General features: G+C 41.6%; 1 protein-coding gene across 6 annotated transcripts in view; it reads left to right on the forward strand.

The window, feature by feature from the left end:
* RERE (arginine-glutamic acid dipeptide repeats) overlaps positions 1 to 17,671 on the forward strand; it is a 419,070-nt gene that overhangs the window by 197,491 nt on the left and 203,908 nt on the right. For 4 of the 6 annotated variants that reach the window (XM_061185024.1, XM_061185027.1, XM_061185026.1 and 1 more), the window contains exon 4: positions 509 to 634. The exons of the other annotated variants lie outside the window; for them this stretch is intronic. In XM_061185024.1, the coding sequence (XP_061041007.1) occupies positions 509 to 634 (126 nt within the window). The remainder of the gene's footprint in view (positions 1 to 508; positions 635 to 17,671) is intronic. 6 annotated transcript variants of the gene reach the window in all.

The following is a 17,671-nucleotide window of genomic DNA, read 5'->3' on the forward strand; positions in this document are numbered from 1 at the left end:
AGAAAATGGTAGGATCTTTCTTTGAGGCCCCCTGCCCCCAGTACCTTGAGCATTTCCTTCTGAAGTACATGCCCTATGCCTCTGGCATCTCTCCTTAGAAACTCTTCTGAAAGCTCAGTTTGTCCACTGGTGGTTTATTCTACAGTCGTGTTTATCTGACACCATTGCATTTTTGTTTTTATTATAAGCAAAGCATGCCACTGTCACGGTGCTTTGACACTGTGTCACATCTTAACTTGGTTATTTTGAGGGGCACACACCATACTGCTTTATGACAGGCCCACACTGAGAGTGTGGAGCCAGAGGGTCGTATGTTCACGCTGGAGAAAGGAAGCAGCTCTGACTGATGTGCGGAGTTTAACTTTAGTGGCAGAACAGATTCGCTGAGACTTCAGAGGCCACCTGCTAAAGGATTTGTGCAGCTGCCTGCTTGTGTGCTGAGTGCCCCTAGTAACCAGGGTATGAGAGGACATTGGGCCTGTTAACTTAAAACTTTTTTCTCTTTTAGGTCCACAACTCCCAGGCCTGTTGCAGATCTCCACCTCCTGCTTTGTGCGACCCCCCAGCATGCTCTCTGCCGGTGGCAGCACAGCCGCCACAGCATCTTTCTGAAGCCGGGAGAGGGCCTGTAGGGGTAAGGAGAATCCCGTTTTTAAAAGCTATCAATATTTTATATCCCACAGGGTATAAAATAGGAATATCACCTCCCTCCCCAGAGCCCCTTTAAAAATGTGCTGTATCGTATGTGTTCTTAAAGGAGTAACAAGTACACGCACAGAGGAAGCAAAATACGGGACTTGCCTTACCCCTCTAGGACGGTTCCAGAAGTTAGGGGGCTTGGTGGTGGAGGGGATGTTGGCACCAGCAGAGAGCATGCTGGGCCGCTGCAAGGAGCAGGAGCTGGCAATCAGCAGCGAGTATGGATGTTGGCGACTGAAATGGGGGAAAAAGGGGGTAAGTCTGAGTCCGCGTGTGGAATACGCCTTTCCCCAGGATCACCGGGACTTGTGGCCCGTGAGTCTAAACTGTTTGGGGTGCTGCCCTCTCGGGTGACCTTCGGTAGAGTATTGCTCAGAGGTAGCTGGGCTTTTCTGCAGGGCCGGATACAGAATAAACGTTTTGAAAGGCTTGGGTTGGGGGAGTAGATGGAGTGCTCTCAGCTGTACCCCGGCAAATCCTCTGTTACCTGGTGATGATGTGGGGCGTTACGTGAGGTGAAGCAGGATGCAGTGTCTTTAGCGCTTTGTCCCCTGGAGCACAGGGCCTGGTGTTAGTGATCCACGAGGGTTACTTTTGTGCCCTGTGCCTCACCTTTTCTGGAAGCTCGGTGTACACACCTGTCTTCATTTTCCTTCCTTCATGAGGATTTAATGCTAAAGTTTTCTGAAAGACAGGTGTTTATTGTTCTGATTGACCGCTGTTAGTCACTAAAGAAGGTTAAGACCTGTCTTTCCCTTGTTTTACCTAATCTGACCCTGGGGCTCAAACTCATGCTTGATTAGGAAATAACACAAGAGAATAGCCGTCGCACATGCATGCACAGATCAAGGTACTGGCAATATATGTAACGACTTGTTCACTTGCCGTGTAGAATATTAGTATCTTGAGACTAGGAAAAGAGAGAGCTCCCGATGGCCTGGAGCAGCGCTTGGGAACGTTTCAGGGAGGTAGCTCGGTATTGAGGAGCTGGGTGTGTTTTGGGTACACCAGTAACACGTGGGCAGGCAGAGTGGGGGAGCTCTCCAGGTGTACGTGTCAGCATGTCCCTGTGAGCAGCGTAGGCAGTGAGCCTGGTGAAGCTGGGAGTTGTGAGAAGACGCCGCAGGACGTCAAAGAAGAGCACAGGTTAGTGGGTCCTGGGAGGCAGAGGTGGGGATACAAAATGGGGCCGGATCATAGAGGGTCTGAAAGGTTAGACAAGCCGATATTTTGTGTTCTAGGCCGAAGAGAGCCTTTGCAGGCTTTTTTATTCCAGGCAGGCCGATCTGCAGATCACTGCTTAAGAAGATTCATTGGGTAGAGTGTGGAGTGGGGAAAGACTGTAAAAGTTCCAATCAGGTGGCTAGGACTGTCATCCATGCATAAAATGAAGAGGACCAAGACAATGGAGATGGGACATTAATAATTGTAATAAAATCAAGAATAAGTGTCACAACATTTTCATGTTTAGATAGTTGCCACTGTAATTTATCAAGAATTAGACCAGAGAAAAAGGTTCACATTATGGAAGCCTTGGAAGTCTTGATATAATAGCCATTCGCAATGGAAGATAAAACCCAACGTAGTGGATAAAAATCTAATTTTAATCCCTGGAGAGATGTTGACATCTTAAGGGACAAATTAGCAGAGTCCCAACTGGACTGCATACTTCAAAAAAAGCTTCAGCCGTTACCAGTTACCATCGTGTGTGTGTGTGAGAGAGAGAGAGAGAGAGAGAGAGAAATGGTTTTTATCTTTCAGGCCAATATTATCTTTATTCTCTAATCAGTGTCAATGTCATTGTTAGACTGTTTCATTTACTGCAATACCCACTAACCAGGATTTGCTGAATGGATTTAAAGTTTTGCCCATAATTGATATGTAGTAAACTTTTTATATTAGCATTAGTGATGACTAGTATTTATTTTTTTTAGCAGTAAAAATATTGTGTCCACTAGGATTTAAGTAAGTTCATGATGGGTTTAAATAAGTTAATGATAGGTTCTCCAACCTACATACCATCATATGTAGGTTGGAGAAGATTCTGTAGTACGATGATAAATCTTCTTTCAGTCAGGATGATGCTGCATAAAGCTAACGTATTGATTGTTCTTTAACAACGCTTCATGCTGCCAAAGTCATTTGAGCTGGATCTGAATTGGATCCAGTTGGCAAAGCTCCCCTCCATGTGTGGAGCTCTCATAAATCCTGCAGGCACACACATCTAATACAGTGTAATGAGAGAGCTACCGGGAGAAAAAATTGATTACAGGGTTGCAGACAATATCATTAATGTTTCCTGCCGTGATACACCAGATGTCTTCCCTAATAGACTGTTTTTGTTAATTTAGTTTTTATAGGATAGCATTGATTGCATCATAATTCAATCAGCTTTCTTTGCATATTCAGGTATATGTGATCTCTGCTTCTATACAAATGATGGCATCAACTCATAAGATTTAATTTTATTAATTTTTTATCTGTTCATTTTAAAAGTATTTGTGCTAGAAGGGCAACATTTTTACTTGTTCCCGAGAATCTGTTAGCTTCGATGTCTTCTAGCAAAAATTACTGATTTACTGGTAGTTGGTGGGAGGGAGGTGAGAAGGCAAAGAAAACATTGCCCAGACCCTCCCCAGACTGGACAGAGATCATCCCGCACCCCCAGCTGTTCCCAGTATCAGGGGGTTTAACTGGCGTGACAGAGGCTCTGTCCAAAGCAGAGAAGGTGCAGCCATTTAAAGGAGATTTAAAATGCACATTCATTTCCACTGTCATGAGTGTGGCTCTGCGGGCTGGAATGCTTGTTGGGTGCACCCATCCTCTCCTCACTAAAAAATCAGTACTCCTCACTTGGGTATTTAGTTATTTAGCATTTTTATTTTTCAGTCGTATCTTTTTGTGTGTTTAAGACCTCTGTGGAGTGGCTAACATATATAAATAAGACAACATTGCAGTAGTGGGTCGAGCTATTTTATTTAAGTCATTAAAAAAGAATGTTCATAGCGGCTTTATTCACAATAGAAAAATACTGGAAAGAGCCCAAATGTTATTTGGTGGATGATTGAACCAAGTCATTATTTTTTTAACGACTGGTTTTGTTTTTGGGGCATTATCCTTTAGAGAACAATTTTTTCTCTTGATGAGTTGCTGTGTAACATAGGATGCGTTAATCAACCTTTCTAACCCTTAGTTTTCTCACCTCTGAAATGGGCACACTACTACTGTTCACCTCAAAAGGTTGTTACAAAGGTGAATGAAGTAATTCATTAGATCGCTTAGCATGATGCAGGCATGTAATAAGCATTCCTTAAGCATTATCTCTTATCACAGTGGGTTTTGTTGTACAGACTCAGGTTTAAATAATTTATTAGTTTTCTGGACATTCTTAATCTGAAGCCCATAGGCCCCTAGGTGGTCTCCTTGAGTTTAAGAGTGTCTATGAACCTTCTGAAATCGCTTGCAAAGTCTTATACGTACGTGCATTTTCCTGGAGAGAATATATACTTTTCAATCATGGATGATAATCAGTAGATTCCTAAAATGTTGAAAAAAATTTAAAAATTAAGTTTAAAAACTGCTATTCTCTAAAGCCTCTTGAGGTGGGTCACTTAAAACCTCAAATCAGGAAAGTAACCATTAAAATTATATAAATATTTTAAAAATTTCTTTAATTGAGGCTATTTTCCAAGTAAAGGCTATAATTAAAACCCTGAAAAAACAAACGCACACCCCTCAAATCAGCTAGCTGTTAAGGAAGTAAGCTAACGTGGAACATTTACTTTGTGCCTAGGCACACTGCTACTGTTTTCACGTAGCTTAACCCGTTTGATCTCCACAACAATCTGTGATATTTATTTCATTTTGTACGTGAGAAAACTTGAGGTTTGCGTTCGTATAAAATCTTGCCTTTGTATAAAAATCTGGCAGGACTGAGGTTTAACTCAGGAACTCACCTGGCCGTGTGTGATCTTGGTTGTGCCCCTGGCTGACTTTGTACTGCCTGGGTGACCCCTGCCTCGATGCCCCTTTGCCTTCACTTTACTAGTGAGTTCCTCAGCTGACGTGCTTGCTGCTCATTCACTTGGAAGAGTAGAAGGCTTCTGCCACTGAGAGTTTTACAGGCTGGCCTTTCCCCTGGATAGATGGACGGTGGTGTTAACAGCATGGTGTGGGAACCCTTTTAGCATTGGTGAGTTTTGTTTTCCTGTTAGCACTTGTGGTGGTCCTATCTTTACTGTCCTTTTGTTTAAAAAAATGCCTGACCAGCAGACCCCAACGATGAGCTCCCTTTTCACTCAACAGCATCTGTGTACATTTGAAAAATGACCCTTGCAGTCTGTGTGTGTGTTAGTCTGCATTTGTTTCAGAAAAAACTGTGCGTGTGAGAAATTGGGCTTTGCATCTCCCTTGGAATAAATCCAGTCCCCTGATCTAGACAGACCTACTTCACCAACACAGAGCAGGAAGCCGGGGTCCAGTGGCTCACCCCAAACCCCTGCTTCATGCGGCGCTGCTTAGGCCCAGGTCTCTTGGGTCTCTGGTTAGTGTTCTTGCCATTGCTGCTTGCTGCCTTCCTTGACCATTGGGTGTCCTTAGAGCCAGGCCATGCGATAACACCATTTACTTCTTTAGAAGCTAAGAATACTTTGCCTAATAATCTAGTTTAAACTTTTTGACTGAATCTCAAGCCACTGTTAAAACAGTATTATTTTTTGCTTACCTAAGGCATTTATCATTTTAAAGTATCATTTCTAACATTGGTACTTCTCATACTTGGGACTTTAGGTACCATTTAATAATTAAAAGTGAACATTTATTATAAAATGCTGTCTTAAAAGTAAAGTTAATTATATTTCTTACCTGCTTGGTGCTTATAAAGAACTGTCATCTTGTTGCTTCTTTAGCTATGCAGGAGGTTTTGAGGATATCCTGCTTTTTTCAGAGTTTACTGTAGCTTCCTCAACTGCCACTAAGTATGCCAAAAATAACCATTGTCTTTTATATTTGATTGTAGTGAAAGATGTTAAAACCACTGATTTTCAGAAAAATTGCCAATACAGGTGCTATATTAATTTAGGGATTAATCCATCTACCCTAAATGAAAGATAATTAATAGCTGTTGAATTTTAATGTAGCAAGTTTAAAAAATTCTTAAAACACCCAATTGACCAGTATTAGTATTAGCGAGCATATAACCTACTTCCAGGTGAATTCCTCTCCTTTGGAGAAGTTGTTTTCACAGTCTGCTCTCCCTTAGAAGCTGGATGTCAGCTAATTTGTTCTTAAGGCTATCTTCCATTATATTCATCTGCTCCTTTTTTTTTTTTTTACAGAAGGCACATCAAACCACATTTTTCAGAACATAGATTTGAATAACCTTATAATTTTAAAAAACTGCCTACTGTTTTAAGCAGTCTTTTTGTTACCGTAGATCTGTATGAAACATAATGATTACGTTTAGGTTTTATTGAGCTTTCCCTTCTTTCAGGGATAATGCATCACCCCTCATTACTTACAGGCACTGTTAGGCCCTTCAACTTTGCCTTTTTAGGGCTGTTTCGTACTGTTTGAAAAATACCTAGGCAAATATATGGAGTTCCCAGGCTTTACAAGTTCTCCAGAATCAGTTTTATTAATATAAATTGCCAAAGAAATTTCAGCACATGGAGGTGTAGAGCTTGCAGTTTTGTTTAGCTTAAACTTTGTGTGTTATACCTCCTTTTAGGACCTCATAGTATTTTTAGTGACAATATCTCTTATTACTATCAAGGCCTTCAATTTTTCTAAGGGGCTGGGGTCAAGATTAAGTAATATACCTAAGGTTAATCGATCCTTTCCAGAGTCTAGAAATTGTTATGCCTAATGCCTGGAAGTTGGCATTTTCCGTTTTTATCTTTGATCTCCTGTTATACAGTTAGATCGAATGTCAGGTACTTGTCATTTTTTCCCTTTCTTTTCTTTGTAAATAGACTTTATTTTTTAGAGCAGTTTTAGGATCACAGCAAAAATTGAGTGGAAGGCACAGAGATTTCTCATATACCTCCTACCCCTATACATGAATAGCCTCTGCCATTAGCAAAACCAGAGTGGTACATATATTACCGTTGATAAATCTACAGGTCATTATCACATCCTTATCATCCAAAGTGCATAGTTTACATTAGGGTTCACTTTCAGTGTGTTGTACATTTTTTGGGTTTGGACAAGTTTCTAATGCCATGTATCCACGATTAGAGCTCCATACCGAGTAGTTTCACTGCCCTAAAAATCCTCTGTGCTTTGCCTATTCACCCCTCCCTTCCTCCTGACCCCTGGCAACCACTGATCTCTTTGCTCTCTCCATAGTTTTGCCTTTTGCAGAATGTCATATAGTTTGAATCATACAATATGTAACCTTTTCAGATTGGCTTCTTTCACTTAGTAGTATGCACTTAAGATTTCTCCATGTCTTTTAATGGCGTAACAGTTGAATAATATTTCACGCTGAATAATATTCCATCGTTTGGATGTACCACAGTTTGTTTATCCTTTCACCCACTGAAAGCTACCTTTGTTCCTCCAGGTTTTAGCAATTATGAATAAAGCTGCTGTAACATCCATTATAACAGGTTATTGCGTGGACGTAAGTTTTTAACTCCTTCGGGAGCCTCATTGCAGGATTGTACGGTAAGAGTGTGTTTAATTTTCTAAGAAACAACCAAAGTGTTTCCCAAAGTTAGCCGTACCAGTCTGCTGCGTTCCCACCAGCAATGAATGAAAAGTTCCTGTTGCTCCACATCCTCACCAACATTTGGTGTTGTCCGTGTTCTGGATTTTGGCCATCCTGTTAGGCTCGTTAGTGGTATTTCACTGTTGTTTGAATTTGCATTTTCCTGATGACATACGATGTGGAGTATCTTTTGTTAGGGTCTCTGGCCCATTTTAAAATCAGGCTGTTCATTTTCTTAATGTTGAGCGTTAAGAGCTCTTTGTGTATTTTGCATGACAGTTCTTTATCAGATGTGTCTTTTGCAAATATTTGCTCCTAGTCTGTGGTTTGTCCTTTCCTTTTCTTAACAGTGTCTTTTACAGAGCAGAGGTTTTTCATTTTAGTGAATCCAGCTTATCAGTTCGTTCCTTCGTGGATTGTGCCTTTTAGTATTGAATCTGAAAAGTGATCTCCAAACCCAAGGCCATTCAGATTTCATTCTGTGTTATCTTCTTCCAGGGTTTTATAGTTTTGCATTTTACATTTAGGTCTGTGATCCATTTTGAGTTGATTTTTGTGTCTAGGTTCTTTTTTTTTTTGTGGACGGGTGGAGGGCGTGTGGGTATCCAGTTGTTCAGCACCATTTGTTGAAAAAATTATCTTTTCTCTATTGCATTGCCTTTGCTCCTTTGTCAGTTGACTCTATTTATGTGGGTCTGTTTCTGGGCTTGCTAATCTATTCCATTGCTCTGAACTGAATGTAAAATGCAGACATTTTGACTGTTTACTCCTAAATACTTAGGTGTGTATTTTGTAAGAACAAGGACATTCATTTGTATAGCCATTATATAGTTATCAAAATCAGGAGGTTTAACAGCACTACAATACTAATCGAATCTATAGACATCCACATTTTGTCACATATCCCAATAATGCCCTCTGTAGCAATTTGTTTTTCTGGCCTAATATCCAAACCAGCATCACACATCTATTTACCATGTCCCTTTGGTCTCCTTTAATCTGGAACCGTTCCTTAGCCTTTCTTTGTCTTTCACGACATTGACATGTTTTGGAAGAGTGCAGTTCAGTTTTTTTGTAGTTTGCTGCTTCCTAGTTATTAGCTGAAGGTTATGCATTTTAGGCAGGGCTGTTATATTAGTGGTATTGTGTCCTAAGTGCCTTACATTAGAGGACACGGGATACCAATTTGTCCCATTGTTGGTGACAGCAACTTGGATCACTTGGATAAGTTACTAACTTTCCCTTTGTAATTAATAAGTAATTGGTAGGGGGAAACTTTGAGGACATGTAAATATCCTGTTTGTCATCAAATTTTCACCCACTAATATTAGCACCTATTTTATTTTTTGCCTGAATCACTGTGGTGATTGTGGAATGCACTTCTTTTTCTTTTTCCCCTCAAACTCTGTCTTTGAGAAATAGATCAGAATTCACCTACCATTAACTCGAAGGTGGGATTTTTGAGTCAAGTGGAAGAAAGAAAGGGAGAGAGGGAGGGAGGGGGGGAGGAAGAGAAGGAAGGGAGGGAGGGAGGGAGGGAGGGAAAGAAGGAAGGGAAGGAAGGAGGGAGGCAGGGAGGGAGGGAGGGAGAGAGAGGCGGGTGAGGAGGAAGCCCTCAGAACATTTGAGCCCTCGGGGTGTTTTTCATTTTTAGCAAAACAAGGACTTAATGACTTTTCATTATTTTTGTAGAAAGAGGAAAAACCTGTAATGGTGTTTTGTTCCATTTTTACGCTCCAGAGGAGAGAAAAGCTGCTTAGAAGTAATAGATCATGGACGTGGTTAAAAAAAATACACATTTTTACTGCTGAAATAATGGTGTTGGTTTGATTCATGTTGGCACCATTTACTAGTGATCAAGTTACTTCATCTCTCTGCACCTCAGTTTCCTCACTTTTAAAGGCAGAATATTACTTCAGTAGTTCTGGAGTGAAGCCCAGGAATCCACAGTTTTTCCAAGCACTCCCCGGGATATCTTATGGGCAGCCAGCTTTAGCACATGGAAGTCTGCCACCAGTGACTGTGTTATAGTTGCAGATCCGATCCTGTCCTTTGCAGGATGTAGAGTTCTTTTAGTGCAGTTCCAGGACCTCTTATGTTTCTTAAACCTCAGTATTTTATGCCCTTACAAAATTTGTTTTTGTGGTTCTCCCATTTTACTTAATTTCCTACCTTCCCCAACACACAAATTAGGTATACTCTGCATGTTTAAATCCCTAATATAGCATTCAGAGACAATTTATAAATAAATTCAAACCAAACTACAAAACCAATAAAACTCTAACTACCAATATTAATTTGATAGAGTGGGTGATGATGTTTTGATGAAATGAAATAGTCACTTGTGACGTAAATTTGTTACTGATTGCTTATGGCCCAGATTATTGGGGGCCAGGGGCTGGTGTATAATGTGTTTAGATTACTGGGTTCCTTGTGGTGACTCAGTTCTTCTCTCGATTTCATTTTTGTTATTATCACTGAGAAACCTCTCTAAGTGTAGCTACCATGTTGTGACTTTGCCCTTACCTGGCACCACCGTGGCATATTGGGTTTATCTTGTTTATGTACTAGCTTGTGATAATTATAGTAGTACTACTTAGTTTTTGATTGTATGTAAACATTCAGAGTCAAAATCATGTAGCTGAAACTCTTAATGAAGTTATAAAATAGGTAATCCAGAAAATGAGTCTGTTAAAAAATTTAAGATATGCATTGAAATGAAAATAAAAGTTAGCCCTCTCCTGCTCCCACCTCCCCATCTCTTGCTCCTCTCTGAGAGAGACAGTTAGCCAGCATCCCTGACATCATGCATGGCTGCTTTGTACATACATTGCCCCTTGGTATCTGTGGGGGACTGGTTCCAGGACCTGCCTCAGACGCCAACATCCGTGGATGCTCATGTCCCGTAGCCAGCCCTCCGTATCCACGGATTCCACATCTTCAGACACAGAGGGCTGACTGTGTATGTATTGAAAAAGCCCCACATATAAGTGGATCCACACAGTTCAATGCAGTTCACACCCGTGTTCAAGAGTCAACTGCATAATCTGTCGTTTTGGCAATGTTAAATCGAGGGGCTGTTGGGACTTCCCTGGCGGTCCAGTTGGTAGAACTCAGTGCTTTCACTGCCGAGAGCACGGTTCATTCCCTGGTCGGGGAACTAAGATCCCGCAAGCCAAGCGGTGCGGCACCGCCCCCCAGCCCCCCCCAAAAAAAAGAAAAAAAAAAAAAAGAAAATCAAGGGGCTGTGTTTCACTCATCTTTTTGTTTGCAGTGCTCAGAGCAGTTCTTGGCTCCAAGAAGTAGCTTCTTAACCATTGAATTAATAGTTTGCTTCATTTACAAAATAGGGAAAAAGCACATTATTACTGTTTTTTAATCAGATAAAGAGGGACGTTTTAAAAAGGGATACATTAAATGCCACTGAATGGACCATTAACACGAAGTGTAGCATTTAATACAGTCAAGAGAAACATTGGCCAGTGCTAGGCAGGGAAACAGAGGATGCATGCTTGTGTTTTTTAGAAGGAAGTGACTGTTGGGTGTCTTTCCACTTTGCCTACTGCTTCTCCTGAAAATGAGAGAGTTGTGGAACCAGGAGAGTATTCCTGGTTATGGTTTTAGCGATTAGATATCAATATATGGCTCAAGTTTAACTTTTCTCCTCACCTGCTCTAATTCTCGTGGGCTTGTGGAATGCATACAGCATACACCTTGTACACACGTGCATATCAGTTTTTCAGCTAACATAGCATGAGGCTGTTTTATTATGTTTTTTAAAAAAATATTTTTATTTGTTTATTTTTTGGCTGTGTTGGGTCTTCGTTGCTGCACGTGGGCTTTTTCTAGTTGCGGCGAGCGGGGGCTACTCTTCGTTGCGGTGGCTTCTCTTGTTGCGGAGCACGGGCTCTAGGCACGTGGGCTTCAGTAGTTGTGGCACACGGGCTCAGTAGTTGAGGCTTGTGGGCTCTAGAGCGCAGGCTCAGTAGTTGTGGTGCACGGGCTTAGTTGCTCTGCGGCATGTGGGATCTTCCCGGACCAGGGCTCGAACCCGTGTCCCCTGCACTGGCAGGCGGATTCTTAACCACTGTGCCACCAGGGAAGCCCTGTATTTTTGTTTTAATTTGATGGTTTTTGGCTCTTTGAGTCTTTGTTAGAGGGGGACTTGCTGTGATCTTACAACAGGAGAGTGGCTCATGGGCCACAGAGAGGGAGGTGTTGTCATTGGTGAGGCCGCTGCCCTTGGCTGCAGCCTCCTGACAGCGCTGACGCTCCTTGAGGCCTGGATGGAATGGAGCCCGCTGCTGCACTGCCCCAGGGCCTTGTAACAATTTATAGTCTGGATGGAAAAGCAGAAGGACCTAGAAAGGCAGCTGGACAATCCCTTTGGTGTCCCGTAATAGAAGATGTGTGTGGTGACCTTGGAGTGCTGAGCGCTCAGGATTACAGTACCTTGATCCACAGGATCGTGGAGGGACGCTTTGGAGTCACATCCGAAGACAAATGAGCAGCAGAGATGGCTGCCTCCAGCTCCCGGTCTCACACACTCAGCGGAAGGTGGGGCTAGTTGTCCACGGCAACAGAAGTGAAGTTGAGTGACGTTAGTGGAGTAGTAGGATAGTGTAACTGGAGTGCAGAACATTCTGTCAGGGATGAGAGCAGTTTGATTTATACCTGAATCAGAAATCGCTGGCTTGTTTACAGTCTAAAAATTTTTTTGGTTTTGAATATTTTTCCAATATACAAAGATGCAGGAATACCCTTAAATTTAGTATTACCACTAAATTGATTGTTTTGGTTAATTTTTCCTCAAAGTTTAGGGACTTTATATCCTTCCATGTTGGAATGGGGAAAGAGTGGTTGATACCTATACTGCTTCCGCCTGGTTTTTCCTTCTCTTAGTAGCGTCTTCTTGGTTGTATTAAAATGTTTGCACATGTCCATAGATCGATCGGCACACTTACCATTATGATGGAATATCAATCTGATCTTAAGATATTTAGTAGATTTGTTAACAAACAAGACGGAAGTTCACAAAGATATCTGATGCATTGTTAAAATTATTTAGAAGAACAGTTGGCAAATGATAATGGACAGACAGATAGGCTTAATATATAAAACTTGAAATGCTGCTATGGCTTCTGTGGGTTAAGTAGGGAAGACACATCTTGGAGACCAGGCGTTCTCTAGAAATGGATGAAGAATGACAAAGAATGCACAGTGACAGCTGAAGGATCGCATGGCAGGAAAGGGCTGTGATTAAATCCCCTGAGGCCGTCCCTGAGCTGTAAGCTGAAGATAACACTCTCTCCTTCTGCTGAACACAAGAATCAATACTCATCCCTTGATGGGCTAAATTATTAAAAAGGGCCCTTCTTACAATGTTTCATTATCTGGATTTGCCTCTGCTGGTGATCTGTTGGCAGCATATAGGGAGATTTGCTGGGCATTTTGTATTAAAATTATTCAGTCGGCGGTGCAGCCCTTTGGATAATTCCCTTCCATTTTACAATGCTCTTGAATAGATTTGTGGCTTACTTTTGCCTAAGTGGTTTTGTATCTTTTGGAGTTATTAAACAAAGTGTTGGGCACATATATACATTTTTTAAAAAACCTTGTTTGTTTTGTTTTGTTTTTCTCTTTTGTAGCTGTGGGCGGGTGGCTAACAGATTATTTTAGTGATACCCTTAGCAAACATCAAATGCATCTGGCTTATTACGTCAGCCTCACACATTGATTAATGTACACTGAGTTTTGTCTTCTTTCCTTATGAAGAAAATTATATAAGAGATCAACTTGCTTTTTAGGGGTAGCTTTTAATGAGAAGGGGGGTATTAATTAGTTAGGTGGCTGACACCCACCAACCAGCTGAAAAAGAAAGCATCCCCATCTTGTGAGCTTCAGGGAGAGAAAAAAGAAACTAGCACTCGTTCTCTTTTCAGTGCTGGTGGTGTCACTGGTCCCAGTATAGTACAAAGGCTAGGGAATGAAGAGAAGGAAGAGCTTTTGTGAGTAGTCCTTTGCCGCTGTCCAGCAGGCTAGGCGGACTTCCGCAGGGGCATCGTTGTGTGGAAGCACAAGGGGACTTGTCCGTGGGACTCGTAGAGTTGGAATCTTCTGGTTGAAGTTTGAAGCCTTCTGCCCTTCTACATTCTGTCTGAAGGGAGATAAGACTCTGCTTCAGTATTGCAGAATTGGTGGTGTGAGGTATTTGTATTATTTTGGTGGAGACAGAACCGTTTCTAAAGATTTTTTTATTCAGCTGCAGAAGGAGCCTGGTCAGCTGGACAAAGCCGTGTTGAGAGATGTTAGTCCCTGTTGCGGAATCGTGAGGTGAGGCTAAAGAACCGTGTACAGTCACATTTCTGCTTCCCTGGAAAACTGATCCGATTAAAAAAAATCCCTTTATCTTGTGTGGAGGGGAGAGGGTTGGGAGGGAAGGGAAGCTAATGAAGAAAGGCTGGAAAGAGAGAGAGGTCTTTGAAAGCATGGCTGACCTCAGTGACAGGGCATGGGAAGTGGCTTCTGTGCGTGGCACCCCGCCCCGGTGGGCACACAGCTGCCCTAGAGAGGCTCTGCCTCGGGAAAGCTCCCCAGGGCCCAGCAGACTCGGGCCGGCTCCTGGGTGCAAGACTCCCTGGGGAGAGAGATGCTGCTTCTGAACAATTGCAGCCCACCCCCTCCCAGCTCCACAGTGCATGTGCTGCAGGGCTGGAGTGCCCTCCAGGTGCCACCTGCCACTCGCTGTAGGCAGCCATTCTCCTACAGATAGTTAATTATTTTCTCTTCTGTTCCATCTTTCCTCCCGGCCTCATCTTTTGTTGTGCTGCTTTTTTGAATTGTTTGTTTCATGTTTCCCGACCAGATTCACAGCTCCTGCTTCTGTCCAGTTCATTCTGGTTGAATGAGTAAGTACAGGACATGGGTGGTAGCCTGTCCAAGAGCGAAAGAGAGGTGGCGTGGCTGATTCACCGTACACTGTATGACCCCAGTGAGGAAGCCTTCAGAATACACACTTGTGTCCTGTCACGGTGATCTCGAGAACACAGTCTTACGTTTTCAGCTTGTTTTTATTAAGCTATCTTGAGTGCAGTTGGAATTGTTCTGAGCATATCGCTTTCTCTGGAAGAAAGAGACACATTGCCCTTTTATATTTTGGGGAGAAAGGCAGAAGGGCTGAGACCTAGACAGCCTCTGGTCTTATTTCTTGCTTGTATGAAATGATGCCGTTCTGCTGTTTCTTGAGGAAATGTAATTATCCTAACAGTGATTGCTGAGTATCAGGCAGTGAGTTGAGCCAGAGGAATGGGTTCTTTCAGAAGAGGGACTAGAAAACTATCAACAGGATTGATCATTAGAAAACAAAACAAAACAAAACAGGATTGATCATTAAAAAAAAAAAAAATGCACTGAAGTGTTAATTTACAGAATTCCAGTGAAACTCCCTTGCTTTACAGACCTGATTATTGTCCTCATCAGGTCTCCTGACTGTGTACTTTGATATATAGCTCTGCTCTGAATCTGACTGAGAAACTCTGTGCTGCAGGCCTTACTCCTTTCCTTTGACAGTAACCTTGTACCAGTGAGATTGCAGGGAAAAATGCCTTTGTATCTGGAATTTTAACACACTGGTTATTATTCTACCCAGTTTTCTAGTTCTATGTATTTTTTTCTGCTCATTGGCTTATTGTTTGGGTTATCATTTTAGAGATCTGGTTTAACAAGAAGCAACATGAATTTCTTTGAAAATTCAAATGCCTGTTTAAAAAATTAGCATCAGTACAAATTAAATGATTAGTGCTTGCTATTTTAACTTGCCATGGAAGCAGTGAGGGGTCAAACTTGGTTAACTTTCTCTTTCTGCTGGTGCACGCCCTGGGCATCTGTCGAGTTTAATAATGCTTTTGACTTCTGGGGGTAACTGAACTTGAAATTTCTCCAGGTCTTTGGTGGGGGAGGTACTTAAGCACTGTCACATACTCTGTGTCATCATTGTTTCCAAAGATACATCACACCAAATTATAAATCTCTGAAGGTTAATTCAGGAGAGAGAAATTTGTTTTCTTATTCATATTGGGTTTTCTCTATAAGGGAGATAAAATACAGTGCAGTTCACTAGATTTCTAAGTTACAGGCTATTTTGTGTCTGGGATACTGGTTGGAGACAGTTTGTGCTTGGGTCAGCTTTTTTGTAGGCAAATTTTACATCTCATGAACTAAAACTATGTATATATACACAAAGGTGTTTATGAAAAAGAGGCTCATTCTTATCAGTTCCCAGAGAAGTGCATCTTATTTTGTGTTATGGCTCAGGTAGCTGATAGGGTGCAAGCTTTTTCTGTAAAACTCTAGATAGGAAATGTTTTCAGTTTTGTCTTCTCTGTGGCTGCTACTCATGTTGGTCACAGACAGTATGTGACAGCGTTGTTGTGTTCTGGTAAAACTTTGTTTACAGAAATAGGTGGGCTGGGAAGTAGCCTGTAGGCAGGTAGTTTGCTGACCCCTGAGCTAGTATAAACTCTTGAGGATTATTCCCCTGAAGGAGTCACTCCAAAGCTTTCTCTCCTTCTTCACTGTGGCTTCATGATTCTGTAAGGGGCGTGTGGTTTGCAGAGTTAGTGGGCAGTTCCTTTTTTCTTTCCTGTGTTATTTTGAGGGGGTGAATAGTTTATTAATCTCTCTCCATAACTCCCTCCCCCGCCCCCATCCTGACCTTAATAGTTTTTGTATAGTGCACTGATAGATAGGTATTCCTTGAAAGAACTCATTCTCACTAATGATCCTGGAGGATTTTTATAATATGTTTACATACCAAGAGCAATTAAATGTTTTTCTCAGCTTGTTTTTTTCTTTGGTAATTAGCTTATATCTGTAGAGAAATTTTGAAAGGGTAAATGTGCATAATAAAATACATTGAAATTCATGTCCTAATTTTTCTTGTGGGTCTTCTTTTGTTTGTTTTTTAAATTAAAAAATATTGCAACAAAATATTTAAGACAGCAGAAGAACCTTTTTATCTCTGTTTACTGAAAAGTATGGCTTCTGTTTGATTTAGTATTTAACAGATAAATATTGATATGGACAAATACTTTAGTGTTTGTTGCTGATGAAATAAAACGTTTGATAGCCACGTAGGCAAAGAAAACTTACCCAGATAAAAATTAGTCCACAGTCACAGATGGCATGTCTGATCCTAACCATCAGCTTTTATTTAGCTTTTTATTTAGAATTAAAAAAAAATTTAATTAAATTAATTAATTTATTTTTGGCTGCGTTGGGTCTTCGTTGCAGTGCACGGGCTTCTCACTGTGGTGGCCTCTCCTGTTGCGGGGCACGGGCTCTAGGTGCGTGGGCCTCAGCAATTGTGGCTCACGGGCTCTAGAGCGCAGGCTTGGTAGTTGTGGCTCACGGGCCCAGCTCCTCCGCGGCACGTGGGATCCTCCCGGACCAGGGCCCAAACCCGTGTCCCCTGCGTTGGCAGGTGGATTCTTAACCACTGTGTCACCAGGGAAGCCCTTCAGCTTTTAAATATGCTTTTTAATATGCTTTTGCTCACAAGACATCCTGGGAAGTGAGGGGGATGGCTCTGCCAGCCTTTCTTCACCATGGAAGGAAGAGTACGGAAACTCATTTGATTGACAGTGGATCTCAGAAGTCTGGTTTATATTAAAGTTCAGTATTGTTATTACTGTCCTTCTATAATTATGCAAACTGTTTTTAAGAAACATTATTACTTATTGACAGATTCTGTTCATATCCAGATAGAATATTAGGGTTTCAAATTTCATTTGAGACCAGGGTTTGAAGGTTTATGTCATAACCTAAACTAATGTGCTATGTATTATTTGCTCTTAGTTCAGTTGCTACATTTCTGGCTAAATTATTATAAAATTGTGATTTCTGCCCCTCCAGCTCCTTTTCACACATGCTTTGTTACAAATGAAGTAGTACACCACAGCCGTTAAATCTGGTTTTTGTCTTCACTAGTTGACCATGGTGTTTTTGTTGTATCTTACTACCCAGTGGCATACACACTTTACGTAATTTGTTGCAAGTACACACCCCTGCTCATTTATTTTATTTTGCTTGTGATCATGATTAAGTAATTTCACTTCACTGAGAGGTAGATTGCTCTTATGGAAAGAGCAGGCAGCTGGCTTCTGTTTTCAGTTCTGCTATCTGTGCTTCCTAGGTGTTACTTCAGGCAAGCTATTTCATGTTTTAGAATGCTAGTTTCCATCTGTCTGTCAAATCGAGATA

Source organism: Eubalaena glacialis, chromosome 3 (assembly GCF_028564815.1).
Source record: "Eubalaena glacialis isolate mEubGla1 chromosome 3, mEubGla1.1.hap2.+ XY, whole genome shotgun sequence".
NCBI classification, from domain to species: Eukaryota; Metazoa; Chordata; class Mammalia; order Artiodactyla; family Balaenidae; genus Eubalaena; species Eubalaena glacialis.